Source organism: Lithobates pipiens, unplaced genomic scaffold (assembly GCF_037356315.1).
Source record: "Lithobates pipiens isolate NorthernLeopardFrog02 unplaced genomic scaffold, aLitPip1_a1.2 Scaffold_16, whole genome shotgun sequence".
In the NCBI taxonomy this organism is placed as follows: domain Eukaryota; kingdom Metazoa; phylum Chordata; class Amphibia; order Anura; family Ranidae; genus Lithobates; species Lithobates pipiens.
In genome coordinates, this window is record NW_027507748.1 from 449,899,428 (window position 1) to 449,917,309 (window position 17,882).

Sequence of the window (17,882 nt, forward strand, 5' to 3'; positions counted from 1 at the left end):
CACCTTGCTAATACCGGGTTGGGCCCCTTTTTCAGAACTAAACTGCCTTATTTGTGGCATAGATTCAACACGGTTTTGTAAAAATTCCTCAGAGATTTTGGTCCATATTGACAGGATAGCATCACACAGTTGCTGCAGATTTGTCAGCTGCACATCCATGATGGGAATTTCCCTTTCTACCACATACTAAAGGTGCTCTATTCAATCAAATTCAAAGACACAAGCATTAGGGGGGCGGGCGGAGTCCAGCATTCGTGTCAATGGACGCAAATGGACTCGGGAGCGCACCTGCAAGGTAACCCCCTGGGAGAGCTCTTCTCCTAGGGGAGTAATCTGATGTAAGGAGGAGCCACGACAGCCATCGGGGGACCCCAGAAGACAAGGTTCGGGCCAAACGAGCTGCACAGTGCAGGGCAGTATGATATGTTTGTTATTTTAAAACAAAAAAATGAACCATTACAATCACTTTAAGAGGGTACTTATGGTGTAACAAGGTTTTCAGAAAGAAAGGTCTTCACTTTCAAGAAAAAGACAAATAATTACATCACTAAATTGTTATGTCTGAGTAAACTACATTGGTTTCTGCCAGGTCAGCAAAATGCCATACTGTTCATATGGGCTGTATTTCAGGAAGGAATGTCATTTGCACAAAAAGGCATTTAAAACAGAACAATGGAAAGATCAAATTCTAAAACCTTTATATAAACTCTGCTCCACTGTGAAGTCCATGTGTGCCTTAGAGAGTGCATTTACTTACATGACTGCAAAGTGATACAAAGCTATAGATACAGTCATGAATACCACACTGTATTAGGAGTTTTCTGTGCATTGACTATTGGTTGTGAGATTACTAGAACTGTTTCTAGAATTCTCCCTGCTTTTGGAAATTGCCTTGACTTAATAGACTTATTCCTGCTTCTCTGTATTATCTGATTGCACAAGCTACCATAGGTGTGTGCAGGCAATTGCATTGGGTCAAACACACCTGCCTTTCTCTACAGCCTCAGCTGCACTGGACAGTGAATGAATAAGAAGTGCTCCATGCTGAGCAGTTTCCTGTTTATTCACAAACAGAGACATAGCAAACAGTTTCCTATGCTTCAGTTATGAACAGGGTGTTCATTTAGAAAAGGAAGGTGCCAGTAAATGACATTTACTAGTCCCTTCCTCCATACTCCATTCAGAAACATCCCCCGCAGGAGCCGGGGGAGGGAAGGAGGGAAGACAGCAGCACAATACAGGGGAAAGCCCAGGACATAGGGGAAATCCGCACTGCACACAGTGATTAGGGTGTGCTCAGGCACACCTGGCACAACCCCGTGCATGCCTATGCAAGCTACACTTAAAGAACATGTCTTCAAAAAGATCTTTGGATTCACTAGAGGCAGAACCTCAGCTATATAAAACAAACCACTCAAGATGAAGCTGGATTGCTGCAGATAGACATCTGTCAGGCCAAAACACATCAAAAGCACACAGAGAAATCTGATGATTGTTAAAAAAAAAAAAAAAAAAAAGAGCAGAAGAAGTAAATCCAGTATAAAATCCACCTACTAGATAAATGAGGCTCAGATGTATGACCATAGTAACATATCAAAATACTATATCAGTAAAATGAAAAAGAAAAGGAACATACCATGGGCCAATTTTTATAGAGTGTAAGAAAGTGCAACATAATTAAAAGGGACAAGAGAGGTAGCTTGCTAAGGAAGCATAACCTCACAAATGTTCCAGAAAAAAAAAAAAATGGTACAAACTACTAAAAGTCTGCAAATATCTAGGCTTGGCAAAATTGAGCAAGGCCTTAATTTTTTCTGATTTACTTTTCCATGAATGTTGCAGTATTGCATATGGATTTTTCACAGAGAAACACATTATCTGGGACTTTATGAGATTATGTATGGCATCATAATCGTTTTGTTTAATAAATCTTTCAAATTTCAAGCTAAAACAGATTAATTAAAATCAAATGCAGGTCAGGACCTTAGATGGGGTATCCAATAGCTTTTAATTCCTTTTTGAAAGTGCTACGATTCGTAAACTATATATCACGTATAGAACATATGTAAGGAAATATGAAAATGGCTCTTGAGAAAATTGGTAATTTTTCTCTTTCTCCTGGGCATTTATCATGCAAGTAAACATAATGGAAAGATATATTGCTGTTCATGTGAACCCAACACAAAATCAACAGCTAATGTTTCCACAGGTCTTAAATTTATGGTGGTTATTGCTTACAAAGGAACATTCAACCTGCAATAATTGATTAAAGTATTTATCATGTTTTCTGCAGCAGGATACTATTGGAACTGTTTTGCCCCACATAAAGGCAAGTCTTGGATGTTAATCAGGCAGCCTTAACCATGTTTTATTCACAATTGTGAGATGTAAAACTACCACAGATAAAATGTGTGCTACCTCTTCCTTTAACGCTAGATTACTGTGTATGATTCGTTTAAAGGTTATTTCAGAGTGTATCGTATAAATTAAACTAGTTAGACCATTCACTTAAATGCACACTACAAAGCATCTCAATTCTTGGAGCAGTTCAGATTAAACAAACATACATTACAGGCGGATAGACATACATTAGGATTTCATATACTTTTATGCCAGCCTGTTGGACTTAATTATCAGTAAATACACACCACTAATCTTTTATCATTTATTGACTTCTCGCAAATGTGTAAGGGTAAAACCTGAATGGTCGCTGTGGGCCTTACCAATTAAAATTACACTAAACTCAGTTTTTTCAAAATCAATCTGACATATCAAATATACCATGGCTCTGTTTTTCAGTTCTACAGTCTTACTGTTTTCAGGCTTTTGTTCTGTGCATGCTCCCTATCCTCCACTGATGCACCTCACAGATTGTGTACAAAGAGAAATTCTGTACACTCAATGTTTACCACAATTCCCATAGAATTGTAGATGGGTAGTTCATCTGGGGGGGTGAGCAGGTGTTCCATCAGAATTAGTAACGGAAGTGACGTTCCGTCACAACACTGCGACGGCCATCTTGCTACTCCCCACACTCAGAAGGTTGCAGCGGACATGTTTTTATACTCTTCCAAGTCTTGCATTTCACACTTTTTTTACCAGTAAACTGAGCTTATATAATGAAATGCAGTATTTTGAAATGTGACACTGTTTTTATGTTGAATTTTAAAACAGGCAGCAAGCCTGCTGATCTCACAGGTTTGCTAATCTGACATAACACCGCTGCTTTTAAAATTCCAAATCAAAAGTCTGACTGGTTTCAAAATACTGTATTTCACTATATAATCTCAGTTTACTGGTAAAAATAAGTGTGGCATGCAAGACTTGGATGGGTGTAAAAAGGTGTCCACTGCAGACTTACTTTACTGCAGCCTAATGCGGGGTGTACCAAGATAGCTGTTGCGGTGTAGTGACGGAACATAACTCCTGTCACCTAATCTGACATGTTGCCGATTCTGAGAGGGTGGCTACATTCACATATAAAAAACGGGGCACAGATAACAAATGTACTCACCATAAATGAGGAAGTCTGAGAATAGCAGGGAAAAAAACGTGCATTTGACAGATGAAACAAAAGGAAGCGATAGAAGGTACATCCTAGTTCTATTTAAGCACATTGCATTTATTTGAAAAAGTGAGTTTAGTGTCATTTAAATGTTTATACATTGGATTATGTTTTATATGCTTGTCAAGCATGAATACTGCTGCCAAAAGGCAGAAGCTTTTCAGCTACTATACTGACTGCAAGAACTGCATCACTACTTACCACTTTCCTCAGCTCTTGATTGGAAACAATTATAACATTGGGTGGATCCCCAACAGCCGTAGCTGCTCCTCCAATATTGGTGAAGATTACTTCTGCAATCAGCACATGCCTTGGATCAAGGTTAAGTACCTCACACAATCTGAAGGAAAATAGGAAAGAAAAAAAAAACAAAAAACTATATTTAGAATGAGGGCTAAAAATAAACCATATACAAATCTCAGGGAGAGTTTGGATTCATACATGAGGTTATTTAGCCAAATAATGCCAACAGATTATCTCTTCTCTAAGTACACTAAAGTTTCCTATGTTCTTTTCTAGAAATGTAAAGAATACCTATGCCAACAGAAATACGTTTGGTTGTCATCGTCAACAATGCTGGCCACTGGCGGTCATGCTAATCAAGTATTTCACTGACCCTGAAAAAGTATGCAGGGCAGGTGTGCTGACTTCACTAGCTTTGTGCTCATTTCAGGTCACTGATTCAGAAGGTATTGAAGTCGGAAACTGTCAGACAATTAGTATTTTCAGAAAAAGGTTATCAATGACAGGCGCAATATTTATCCAAGCACAGGTTCCTTTTTACTTATCACACGAAGGCTGTAAATACAGCTGGATTCACACCATTTAATGCAGTTTTCTATATGTTTTCTGAGCTGCAGTTTTAATCAATTGACCCTACAGTGCTGTTGATGCAAAAATAAACAAACAACTGGATCAATTGTGGGCATAAAATTGGGTATTTGGATTGTACGATTATTTTTATTTTATTTATTTGTTTTTAAGATTGAACTGGATGGACTTGTGCCGTTTTTCAACCTATGTAACTATGTAACTATGAATGAACAATAATGCCTAGCACTATTTAAAAAAAATGGCTGACCTCTGTACCTTTATCGATGTTTACATGCAAATGTAACATGGGCCATTACTCTGATTCTTTTGGTCAATTTGCTCACTGGAAGACATATAGATTTCTGGATCAATACCTTTTTGCACAGGGTATCCAAGTATTGTTTGGGAACAGAACAGAGGATTCTGGTTCACTGCTCCCAGTGCAAGACACGATGAGTATATGCTGTTGAATGGGTTGAATATGTTCGAAATTAGTGTGGGAATTGGATGTCAGGAATTATGGGGCTTAATTTTCTTAAGATAATAGTTAGGTTTTATTGTTTATTAAGTGTAGGAAGGAGGATGAGAGTTCAGGGCACACTTGGTGCTTTGCTAATATGTTGGGTTCAGGTTAAGGGCCAAGTTAAAAGGAAAAGAATGGAAAGGAAATGTGTGCGTGTTTGGGGGGGGGGGGGGGGGAGGATACAAAATGTTGAATTCTGTGTACCATGTGATCCAGTTTCTCTTCATTTTTAAAGTAGTGCATGCACTATTTTTTGCTTCAGTAAAGTGCAATCAAACCTATTCAAAATGAAAGGGCTCAAATGGCACCACATTGAACTGCATGTTCATCTCTGGTGTGAACTGTCCCTAAATGTTAAAATCAGGTATGGTTAAGCACTTTTTTATTTTTTTTAAGTTTGTGACACATTTTTTGACTGAAAACTAAAGTTTACTCCATAAAGACATTGTAAACACATAATTTTGTTTTTCTTTAAAATAACGGCTGCACTATACACTTCTTTACGCTAATATTTGGACAACCCCTTTGAAGCATTACTTCAAACCTATTAACATCCTCTTCTGTTCTGAGTGCATGCTTGCCACACACATTTTTACAGCAACCAAGCCTACTATCACTAGGGCTTGAAAATCCCCTGTCCTTAGTTTTTTCCCTCCTTTATCAATAACTTATTGAATTTTGAAAAAAAGAAGAATGCATACACAAGTAACAGATGCATATTAAAAACCATCAATGTAGTACAGTAGAAGTCATAGAATACTACTGCTGAATTACAGTGAGTTGCATATAAAAGGTAGTCTTATACAGCGGTTTGTAGGTGGCAACATTTCCCCCAAAGTAGTCTTTGCTGAAGAACCAAGTGACTGATCTAATGGTTAACAAAAAAACTGACAGCTATATTAATAGACTCATGACCATTTTCTGAGCTTGACAACCTTGGATGCTTATGCTAGGACATCTAGATTTGATCACCTATGTTTATCTAATATTTACCACGACTAACAGGGACCCCCCCCCCCCCATACAACTTTCTAAAATCACTCTCCGACTCTTCCTTCTCACCCTTCCAACTTTCCTTTACTTTCCTCACCCCCATTTCTCCCCATATAGACACTTTTGTTTACCATGGCAGGCTTTGGCCTGATCCATCACCATTAGTCCAGCACCCTTGGCCATTTCCAGATACCAGTTGAGTCCTTGAATGAGACCTTTCATCTTTAACTATTCCTAAACACGAGTTTTTGTACCTCTTTCATTCTATAGTTCTTGAAACTGTAGGTGTTGATGCATTGTTCCTTATATGTGTATAACTGTAAAAATGAATCATCTACCCTTCTGTAAACCACCTTAATTCTGCAACCATTTACTTTGTGCTCATTTGTATCTCTGTATATTGTGACAACCACCAATAAACCTTTTGTAAAAGAAAACAATGGCAAAGGCAGATTGATCTATAGGTCCCTAATGCCTTGTGGCTTGTGCAGTTAACCCATGGTTTCTCAGACTTATTAGATTGCATGTTTTTGGTGCATTATCTGAAAGCCCGCAAAACGTCCTGCATCTTCAGTATGCTTTCAAAAAAAGGTCTAATACAGCGTTTCTCAAACTTTTTTGTCTTGTGGCGCACCAAAAATATCTAAACGTTTTCACGGCACACCTGAAAAGATTTAACAATTTTCATGGTGAAAACCGTATTTTTACATATATAATATTAAATTTAACGTGAAGTCTGTGCCTGCTTTTGAAATCAAATCAGATTGAAGTGAAGCTCCAAAGTTGACAAAACAGCGCACATTTCAGCATTGTTTTTAAGAAGTCTCTTTTTTGATTTGATTTCAGTCCATGCTGAAAATCTAAACTTGCAAAACCATGAAGACACAAATAGCAGGATTCCAATTACTAATCAGCTGGAATGGAACAAGCTATCTATAATATAATTAGCGCGATTGAGTTTTCACACAAGTCTCGCATTACGAAAATAACCAACAAATGACAGAATGACAGAGATTGTGTTTTTATATCTGTTACGTTAACTTTTGCGACATTGATTTGCCATTTAATTTTTTGATGTGCAAGGCTTCTAAATGCTAGCAATTTTAACTATTTTTCAAAACTCTCATGGCACGCCTATAAATCGCACGTGGAACACTAGTGTCCACACAGTTTGAAAAGCTCTGGTCTAATAGAAAGTCTAAAAGAAAGTCCATGAGTTAATGGCAAAAAAATAAAAACGGGGTACACCTGCCCTGCCACCAAGCTGAAGTGTGGCAGTTTGAAACCAGCCCAATACAAATAAATTACATATAGTAATGTAGAAGGCGACAGGTCATTTTCCAGGACTTTGGTTTTACATGAGATGCTCAATTTATACCATACTCATTTGTAGTGCAAGGATCGTTCTATTGAAAAAAAAAAGAAAACCAGGGTATCAAGGCAGCCTGAAAGATAAAATGTGACAACCTGGAGAAGATACAGAAGATTGCCTTGATCTCTTGTAAAGTGTTAATGGGAGATATTACGTTGTAAGATTTCAGATATAGGTATAGCTAAAGAACTAAATGCACTGGTTAGCAATGAGTGAACCACTGGCCCTACTTAAAATTACCATATTACAAACTCAGAACTAGAAATTCCATTAGTTTTGTTTGCACCCCACCTCCGGAAGCATTGATTTTGTTTCCATAGTAACAAAAGACTAGCTATGGCTGTCTACCCTCAGTGAATCTTCATGCAAAATGTCTAGCAACAAAAGTACTTAAAATAAGCCTGTGTGTACAAAGCCGAAAAGTGTTCAATTTCATTAACATAAGTTATTTTTAGTTTTGCAAAGATATACTATATGCAGCCCTCAATGACCCTTCCATAATTAAAATAGAACATATTAATGAATTCCTCAAATGAAAAACTAGTTTACACAGGTAAGGATAGGCTAATGTGAATCAAATATGGCTTTACCCTACCAAGCCATATTTTATATATTTAAAAAAAAACAAATAAGCTTGCCTACAAATTATTAGAAAATAAATGTAGTTTCATATTAAAAAAGATGGGCTATTATGAATAAGTTGTGTGCACTATGAGGATTAAGAATGGGTTTCCAAAACATGGTTTATTGTTAACCAGATATGAGATCTATTTTATTGTGTTTAACCATGTTTAGGATTCTCCAAAAGACAAACAAAAAAAATAAACTATTTAATATAGACATTACAGGTCCCCTTTGAAACCTTACCCTGTTGGCCATCTCCCACCTGCCATCCCTCAATTGAGAAAATAAAATTGCTGGGTGAAAAAACGGTCACCCAAAAAGCAGCTGCATCCAATCAGATGGAGCGGCTGTTTTGATATTTTGATTGTTGGCGTGGCTGGCTTTCAAAATACAATAGACCAGCAAGGGGTTCATCCATCTTTGCTGTTGACATGGATGGAGGAATTTGTTTTTTAGTTAGCCTGCAGGCTAAAAGAAAAGTTCTGTAAGTGTATGCCAGGTTAAAGCTTAGGCTATCATTTTGAAATTCACTGCATGCTAGGATTTTTATTTACTGGAATAATCTAATTTGAAGTTATGAAGCAGCTAAAGGGTCAGTACACATAAAAAATCTTTTAGTCAGTCAGAACTTGTCTTCTTATGGATCTTGGATACCCCAACAGTGATCTCTCCATGACAATTCTTCATTCCTGTTCATTTGGGTGTTATCCCTCAAATTTGTGTTCTGCAGCACAATCTCTCACATTCCTGATAAACATAAAAATCCAATCCAAAAAAATAAAAATATCTGAAGTATACATAAAAAAGCAAGAGGGAAGTCAGATTTCTTTGTCTTTTTTGCCTGCCTTAAGTATTCAACTCAAAGCATTAAAGTCAAAGTATAAGCATGACAGGCAGCTAACACTTTCAGGAGAACAGGTCAGCAAGCAAAACTTGCATACAATGTATAAGTGCGTACTTTAAACAGGCACTATCATTCATAAAAGTAATTTCATATATCCAGGACAAAATTCCTAAACACCTCAAAATATTGCAATCTTGGGCAGATCATTTCCTTTGACGAGTCCCTACTGATGCCTTGAGCTCTTACTACTCACGTGTAATGCGACAATTTCTGGGCCCACCTAGAGCGGTCAACCTCCCTCTTCTCCGTTCTTCTATCTTTCTCCCTATTTTCCTCCTTTCCTACTCTTTCTTGCCTTTCATGACTCTAAACTGTTGGATTTTGACTTTATGAAATTAGTTCCTGCATGCCTCCTAGGTTTCATTTTGTATTTTTTGTATCGGCTTCAATCTTGGTTCTTCTGTTTACTCCCGTACGTTTGAAGGTCTTATACCTTATTCCTCGTTATATATGCTGCCTATCTGCTATGACCTGGAACAGACAACTTTTTGATGTTCACATTTGAATGTATACCTTTTTTTGTATCTAAGTATATTTTGTGAACAGTCTTACAAGAAAAATAAAGTAGGATTGAACAGAAAAGCAATTTAAAATGTGGATAGTACAAATAACTTAACTGGTTTGAAAGCATGTTAAGCCAATAACTGTCTAGGGATTTTTAATGACATGCAAGTCTATAAATATTCTAATATTGTATTGTACTTGTTCTTCTAGCAGACTGGCTATTTTAGGGCTATTGAAAAACAATAAGACTGCAAACAACCAATTGGAAACCAGAGACCACACATTTAGGATGGAGCAGTCGACATTCTGCTGTAGGAGGAAACACATATACAATATTGTTATAATGTTCAGCGCTAAGCCATCTGATGAAAAAGATTAACGTTTAACATTTTAATTAAAAGGCATGTATCTGCATGCTGATTCATGAGGGTGCAACCATATGAATGGTGAGTGGATTGAAAGTTCTGGGGGAAGAACCCCTAAAAATGTGTCTCTAAAAAAAGTCTCTAAATGGAGGCTGAAAAAGGAGCAAGGCTGCTTCAGGCATGGCACCCGATCACTGAACAAAAGGAAACCAAAATTAGGAGAGAGACGCACAAGCCTTTCCTTTAAACAGCTTAGGAATTTATTCAGTATATAGGTATAAAACGCTAAAAACTTGCATAAAAAATGTTGGAGCACTTGCAGAGTGCTAGAGCGGGTGGGAGCTTCCATGTGCAGTGTCCAGGAGCACAGGAGGACCGCAGGGAAGTATCTATTGAGAGATCCATGTGTTAGCTGCAGCTGGAGCCTCGGTAAGCCTCACAGAGACGTCGGCTGTGTGCCTCTAAGTGGGAGTGGTCCAGGACTGTCAAACGGCAGCAGTCCACTCGCTGTCTGGCCAATCAGAACCAGTTTTGAAGGCACGGCCTCGCCTTCTTCATCAGAAACAGGTTTCACGCAAGTTTTTAGTGTTTTATACCGAATAAATTCCTAAGCTTGGCACTTCTCTCCTCCTTTTGACATTCTGCTGTACACTTCCAAAGAAATTGAATATTCTTTTTTACATAATGAACAGCCACATCTCTTGGCTACACATATATTGAGACATGTTCACAGTAAGATTTTGGCTAGATTTAGATACATAGCATTCCAAGATGTAATTCCTGACCTCCTATTGAAAAAGCTAATTGACTGTTATGATTACTCTGTAGCTATAATACATTTCCAAAGATCCAGAACACACTTCAGGTTCAGGAAGAATTCTTCATCTGCCTACTTATTGTATCTGGAAGGAAGACCGGGTTAAGATAGAAGCCATCTCAGTACAGCTCTGGATGGCTCTTTTTCAGGTAAGTTTCACATTATGTGCTAGTATGTGATGCATACTAGTACAGTATGGCTTTAAACACACACAGGTTTACTACCACTTTAAGGACAACCACAAAAATGCAGTACAAAAAAAAAAAAAACTGGACAGGAATAGAACAATGTATTTTAATAGAAACAAAAACATGATAACTGAAATTATGTATAAGGTCTCATGCGCAATGCTTCTCCTACATTGCAAACATAGCCAGGACTTTTCTTAGACAGCAGATTTTATTGTAGAGTGAAGACAGCTAGATGGTGTCATTTTCATACAGCATAAGCTCTCCATTAACTTACAAAGTTCCTAGCCTCAAAACCCACTCAGATTCTGCTGTGCATTTTGTAGAAAATACATACCTGTATAGGTTTGACAGGATTTGACAAGGAACATAGGGATTACCTGAACACCGCCGGGTTCAGTTCGCCCAAGAACAGAAACAGGCAAAAAATGTGTGCAAACATAACATCTATGTGACACAATCTTGAAAAAGTGTTCATATTAAAGGCTTATATGCATGTTATTGCCATGAAAAGTGTTTGGGGACCTGGGTACTGCCCCAGGGGACATGTATCAATGCAAAAAAAAAAAGTTTTTAAAAATGACCATTTTTTCAGGAGCAGTGATTTTAATAACACCTTAAGCGAAGCAATAAAAATTTAATATTCCTTTAAATATCGTGCCTGGGGTTCCCCTTTATCTACCTGTAAAGCGGAGCATCTGTCTAATGTGCGTTTTACTGTGCCACAGCAAAATTACATTTCTAAAGGAAAAAATATCATTTAAAATTGCTCACGGCTGTAATATATTGACGAGTCCCGTTAATCTAGATAAAAATCAATGAAATAAAAATAAAAATAAAAAACATAGCATGGGGTCCCCTGCAAAATCCACACCAGGCCCTTATCCGAGCAAGCATTGCCCCCCCCCCCCCCTGCAGCATACCAGGCTACATGCCCTCAACATGAGGGTGGTGCTTTGGGGTCCAGTAAAGCATGCTTGTTATACTCACTGTGGAACCTAAGGGGTTAATCCTGTGTATTGTGTAAAAAAGCTGTTTGATCCTGCCTTCCCTGATCCTCCCCTTTGTTGTCCACTGTCCCCAATCCATCTCCTGATGGTACAGAGTCTTGGGGGCATGTCCACCTTGGTGTGTATTGCTAGAGCATTTTTTTTTTATCTTTTTATTCTTGGGAGGGTGCATGTAATCAGTACAAGGCCAGTCAGCACTGTCCAGAGGGCCAGGGGTCCTACAGCCTCACAGGACAGTCAGAATGAAAACTTCTTCTTCAAGCTTTAACCAGACACTGATTAAAGTCAAATGACTGCTATATACTGCTAATAAGAAAAGGTATTTAGCAGTTTATGTTTACTAAAGAAATTGCATTTCCATGTTCTGAGTACCGTGGGAGACAAGATAGTGAATGCAAGGGTTCTGGGTTTAGTAACACCTTAACTGCTCACCATAGATCTACTGTGGCAGGACGATTGCTCTCCGACAGATCTCGTACTTGGTACAAGAGCTTCCGGGTTTGGAGCACACGTGCCACCAGTGACCCACAGTGATTGGACACAGCAGGAGCCAATCAGCGTGTCAGGCAGATGCAATGTCTGCAGAGAACTGCCGATCATTCAGGAGGAAGCAGGAACACGGATCTTTACATTCCCCCAGTCAAAGCACCCCCTCCCCCAGTTAGTAATCACTCCCAGGGAACACATTTAACCCTTTAATTGCCTGAGATGTGAACCCCTTCCCTGCCAGTGTCATTAGTACAGTAACCGTGCATATATTTTTTAGCGCTGATCACTGTATTAGTGTCACTGGTTCTCAAAAAGTGTTAAAAAAGTGTCAGGTGTCCAATTTGTCTCCCGCAATATCACAGTCCTGCTGTAAGTCGCTGATCGCCAACATTACTAGTACAAAAATAAATAAAAATATAGTTTGTAGATGCTGTGACTTTTGCGCAAACCAATCAATATACACGTATTGGGATATTTTTTTACTAAGAATATGTAGCAGAATACATATTGGCCTAAATTGATTAAGAAATTTGTTTACATTTTTTTTAATTTGGAATATTTTATAGCAAAGTAAAAAAAAAAAAAAAAAAAAAATCATTAAAATTGCCTGTTCTTTTTTATACAGCACAAAAAATAAAAACCCCAGAGGTGATCAAATACCACCAAAAGAAAGATCTATTTGTAGGGAAAAAAAGGACAAATTTGGATATGGTGTGACAAATTTGGATATGGCACGACCACGCAATTGTCAGTTAAAGTAACAGTGCCGTATCACGAAAAATTACCTGGTCATGAAAGGGGGAGGGGGGCTAAAACTTCTGGAGTTGAAGTGATTAAACAAAGGTAACCTATTCAGTCACCAACTAGTACAGCAGTTTAGGTGCAAAATTTTGCATCTAAATTTGCCAATCGTCCCCAATTTTCTAATGTAGCCATTCAGTAGTGAGATAATACAAAATGGTATTAATAGCATTTGACTTTTAAATAACATCTGAAGTAGTTCTACATTTAACATTTCTTGCAAAAGCGTGCAAATTTATATTTACACCACTTTTAAAATAAGAGATTGTCAGCTTTCATTATCTATACATCAGTACAAGAATAATGTGACAAACTCTGTTTGACATTTGTTTTTTAGAGTGTATCACAAAGTAAAGTAAAAACCATGAATATGTGCCCCACAGCATTTGTTCTCAGACAGCGCTGTTAACTAGTCCAAGTTTCTGTCCTGATAACAAATGATTACGGTGTTAAGGCCAAGTGATTTTAAACTGCAGTCGTTTTGTACATGAAAGACTATAAAACACAACATTTGGTAAAGAACATAAGCATTTGCTTTATGAACCTCCTAAAATAAACCTACCTAGAATATAAGAAAGCAACCATGTCAGATTACAGCCTGGCTTTTGATGAAACAGTCTCTGAAATGAAAGGTTCTAGCCACTGGATATGATGAGGCGTTTACATCACTGGTGGCAAGCGTTAAAGCAATGAATGGAAGGTCACCAATGTTGAAAAGCTATGTCCTGAAGCATGGATCAGAACATAAAGCCTGTATTATTTTCTAATTATACAAGGTTTTTATTTGAAGTTTAAAAGGGGTACAGTGCAAGCATATGTGGTGGCTTTGAGGGAATTTACATTTGATTAAGCAATATGCTGCAAATGTCAGATCTTTTGAGGTTAACATAACACACAGTTCTGAAATGCTGACTGTTCTGAATAATATCTAATGGAGTAATTGCAAGTAGGTCATAAAATGAGTCATTCTAGTGTTTTAGTGGCTATTATAGTTTTTCATTTGAAATTTCATTAAAAAACCAAACCCAGTATCTTTATATTGGGGAATCCGAAAAACTAGCAATAAAAATTACATTTCTATTTGAATACTTAAATAATATTACAAGCACACACAGGAAACAAAACACCACAACTTAGGCAGTCATTTGTTAACGTGGATCCGAACTTATAAAAGGGAAGGTTTGCAATACACAATGGGGGTTATTTACTAAAGGTAAATCCACTTTGCACTACAAGTGCAAACTATAAGTGCAAAGTGCACTTGAAATTACACTGCGCACTTGTAGTGCAAAGTGGTTTTGCGTTTCGTAAATAACCCCCAATATGCCTTTACACGCACATGAACTTTAATAGCATCCCAGTCTTACAATGCCTTGAAAAACTATTCATACCCCTTGAAATTTTCTAAATTTTGTCATGTTACAACCAAAAAACGTAAATGTATTTTATTGAGATTTTATGTTATAGACCAACACAAAGTGGCACATAATTATAAAATGGAAGGAAAATAAATGGTTTTCATTTTTTTTTTTACAAATAAATATATGAAAAGTGTGGCGTGTATTTGTATTCAGCCCCCTTTACTCTAATAGCCCTAACTAGAACCAATTAACACAAGTCACCCAGTTAGTAAATAGTGTCCACCTGTGTGTAATTTAATCGCAGTATAAATATTGATGTTCTGTGAACCCCCAGAGGTTTGTTAGAGAACCTTAGCAAAAGAAAAAGCATCGTAAAGGCCAAGAAACACACCAGACAGATCAGGGACAAAGTTGTGGAGAAGTTTAAAGCTGGGTTAGGTTATAAAAAATATCCCAAGATTTGAACATCTCACGGAGCATTGTTCAATCCATCATCCAAAAATGGAAAGAGTATGAGACAACTGCAAACCTACCAAGACATGGCTGTCCACCTAAACTGATGGGCACAGAGAGCATTAATCAGAGAAGCAGCCAAGATGCCCATGGTAACTCAGGAGGAGCTGCAGAGATACACAGCTCAGGTGGGAGAATTTGTCTGCGGGACAAACATAAATCGTGCACTCCACAAATCTGACTTTTATGGAAGAGTGTCAAGAAGAAAGCCATTGTTGAAAGAAACCCATAAAATAAGTACCGGCTGCAGTTTGCGAGAGGCCATGTGGGGGACACAGCAAACATGTGGAAGAAGGTGCTCTGGTCAGGCGAGAACAAAATTGTAACTTTTTGGCCGAAAAGAAAAACGCAGTGTGGGGTGGAAAACTAACACTGTACATCGCCTTGAACACACCATCCCCACCGTGAAACATGGTGGCAGAATCAAGTTGTAGGTCAGAGTTAATCGGAAGAGGAGCCAAATACAGGGCAATCTTAGAAGAAAATCTGTTAGTCTGCTAAACACTTGAGACTGGGGCGGAGGTTCATCTTCCAGCAGGACAATGAGCCTAAACATTAAGCCAGAGCTACAATGGAATGGTTTAGACCACAGCATATTCATGTGTTAGAATGGCCAAGTCAAAGTTCAGACCTAAAGCCAATTGAGAATCTGTGGCAAGTCTCCATCCAATCTGACAGAGCTTGAGCTATTTTGCAAAGAATGGTCAAAAATGTTACTTTAGATGTGCAAAGCTGGTAAAAGACATCCCCAAAAAGAGTTGCAGCCAAAGGTGGTTCTACAAAGTATTTACTCAGGGTGGATGAATGCAAATGCATACCACGCTTTCACAATAAAAAAATAAAAAAAAATTGAAAACCATTTATAATTTTCCTTCCACTTCACAATTATGTGCCACTTTGTGTTGGTCTATCACATAACATCCCAATAAAAATGTAAATTTTTGGTTGTAACATGACAAAATGTGGAAAATTTCAAGGGATATGAATACTTTTTCAAGGCACTGTAGGCCTCATGTACACTGCTGCTGGTAAACCGATGTTTAGGAGCAGTTGGGAGTTTTTTTTCAGCTGCCCCTGAACTCTCCTCTATGTTATCTTATCAGTACATGTACACATGGTCATTTATAGTCGTTTCTAGGCAGTTGAGATTAAAAGCATTTTTAGGAAAGCAAAAATAAATATGTTCAGGACGGATGTTCAGAGGCATTTGAAACTTCAAATGCCTGCAACAGCGTGTAAACACGGTAAACTCATGTTTAGACTCTTTTAGTTTACAGGCATTTTTAATGGAGAAACATTTTTGACCATTTTCAATGTAAAAAACGCTTCTATATGCAAAACACGGCACAGGGGAAATTTTTAAACATCAGATACTATCTGTCAAGTTTAATCATTCAGGAGAGTTTTTAAAACGCCCCGTGTACATGAAGCTGTATTCTTTAGGGTTCAGTATTGAGTTGGCCCACCCTTCGTAGCTATAACAGCTTCAACTCTTCTGGGAAGACTGTCCACAAGATTTAGGAGTGTGCCTATGGGAAAGTTTGACCATTCTTCCAGAAGCACATTTGTGGGGTCAGGCACTGATGTGGACGAGAAGGCCTGCCTCACAGTCTCCAATCCAATTCATCTCAAAAGTTTTAACTTTTGACTCTGTGCAAGCCAGTCAAGTTCCTCCACCTCAAACTTGCTCATCCATGTCTTCATGGACCTTGCTTGTAAACTGGTGGGGAGTCATGTTGGTATAGGAAGGGGCCATCCCGATCTGTTTCAACAAATTTGGGGCAATGAAATTGTCCAAAATGTCTTGGTATGCTGACACCTTAAGATTTCCCTTCACTGAAACTAGCCCAACCCCTGAAAAACAAACCCACACCATAATCCCCCTCTACCAAATGATTTGGACCAGTGTATAAAGTAAGGTCGATAGAAACACATGGATGAGTGAGTTTGGGGTGGAGGAACTTGACTGGCCTGCACAGAGTCCCGACCTCAACCTGATAGAATACCTTTGGGATAAATTAAAGCGACCTAGGCCTTCTCGTCCAACATCAGCGCCTGACCTCACAAAAGCGCCTCCGAAAAGACCTACTCCTAAACCTTGTGGACAGACCTACTCCTAAACCTTGTGGACAGACTTGCCAGAGGAGCTGAAGCTGCTATAGCTGCAAAGGGTCAGCCAACTCAATATTGAACCCTATGGACGAAGACTGGCCATTAAAATTCATGTGCGTGTAAAGGCAGGCATCCCAATACTTTTGGTAATATAGTGTATATTGTGTCTAAGAAAAACCCTAAGAAATTTGCCTCGTGTCTGGAATTCCTCTTAAAAAAATGCCAGTGCACTTCCTGGCATGCAAGTGTGCCCTAGGCACTCCTTTACCTATAATAACACAGCTCTAAGGCTAAATTCACACTAGTCAAAGCTCTGAAAAATGATTCATTTATTCATCTAAGCAGCTGTTATTAGGTGTACAGGAGGCGATTCCTAAATGATTATTTTTTTTCTGCTAAAGGGGCTAATGGGCCACAACCATGAGTCAAACTTGCCCAGTTACAAATAATGGCTTATAAGTGGCACTGCCTGTCAACAAAGTATGTTGCTTTAAATTTTGGTTAACATCAACTGATCTTTTGTTCGTGAGCAGCTGAACTGGTCATCCTGTATATAAGGGACTGTATGCCTGGTTTTCAGCATAGTACTGTATCAATCGCCTCCACTTTGTCCCTTTGACTGCAGGTAGTTAGAACTGGAATTTGTAAGCTGAAAAGCATAGGCTTTAGTAAACTCATGTTCTACTGAGGACCATTGTTAGATTAAAACTCTTTAGGAATTCCAAATTTCTTGCACTAATAGTCCACAATCAGAACATGTTTTGTATTGTCTGGCAGAAAAAAAACCTGATGCAACTTTTTTGCCACCATTGTGTTGATATTACATGTGGGATAATGCATTCCTTAGCCTTTCGGCAATGAATTTAAACAGAATTTTAACACCATTTCTTAATTTGATAGTTTTTCTTGTTGACAGCAAACTGCGTTT

The 17,882-nt window shown here is 38.2% G+C and overlaps 1 protein-coding gene across 2 annotated transcripts in view; it reads right to left on the bottom strand.

Annotated features, from left to right (window-relative positions):
• The window catches only part of OCA2 (OCA2 melanosomal transmembrane protein), a 561,190-nt gene that overhangs the window by 137,787 nt on the left and 405,521 nt on the right, over positions 1-17,882 (bottom strand). For both annotated transcript variants that reach the window (XM_077482777.1, XM_077482778.1), the window contains one exon: positions 3,767-3,905. In XM_077482777.1, coding sequence (XP_077338903.1) covers positions 3,767-3,905 — 139 coding nt within the window. The remainder of the gene's footprint in view (positions 1-3,766; positions 3,906-17,882) is intronic.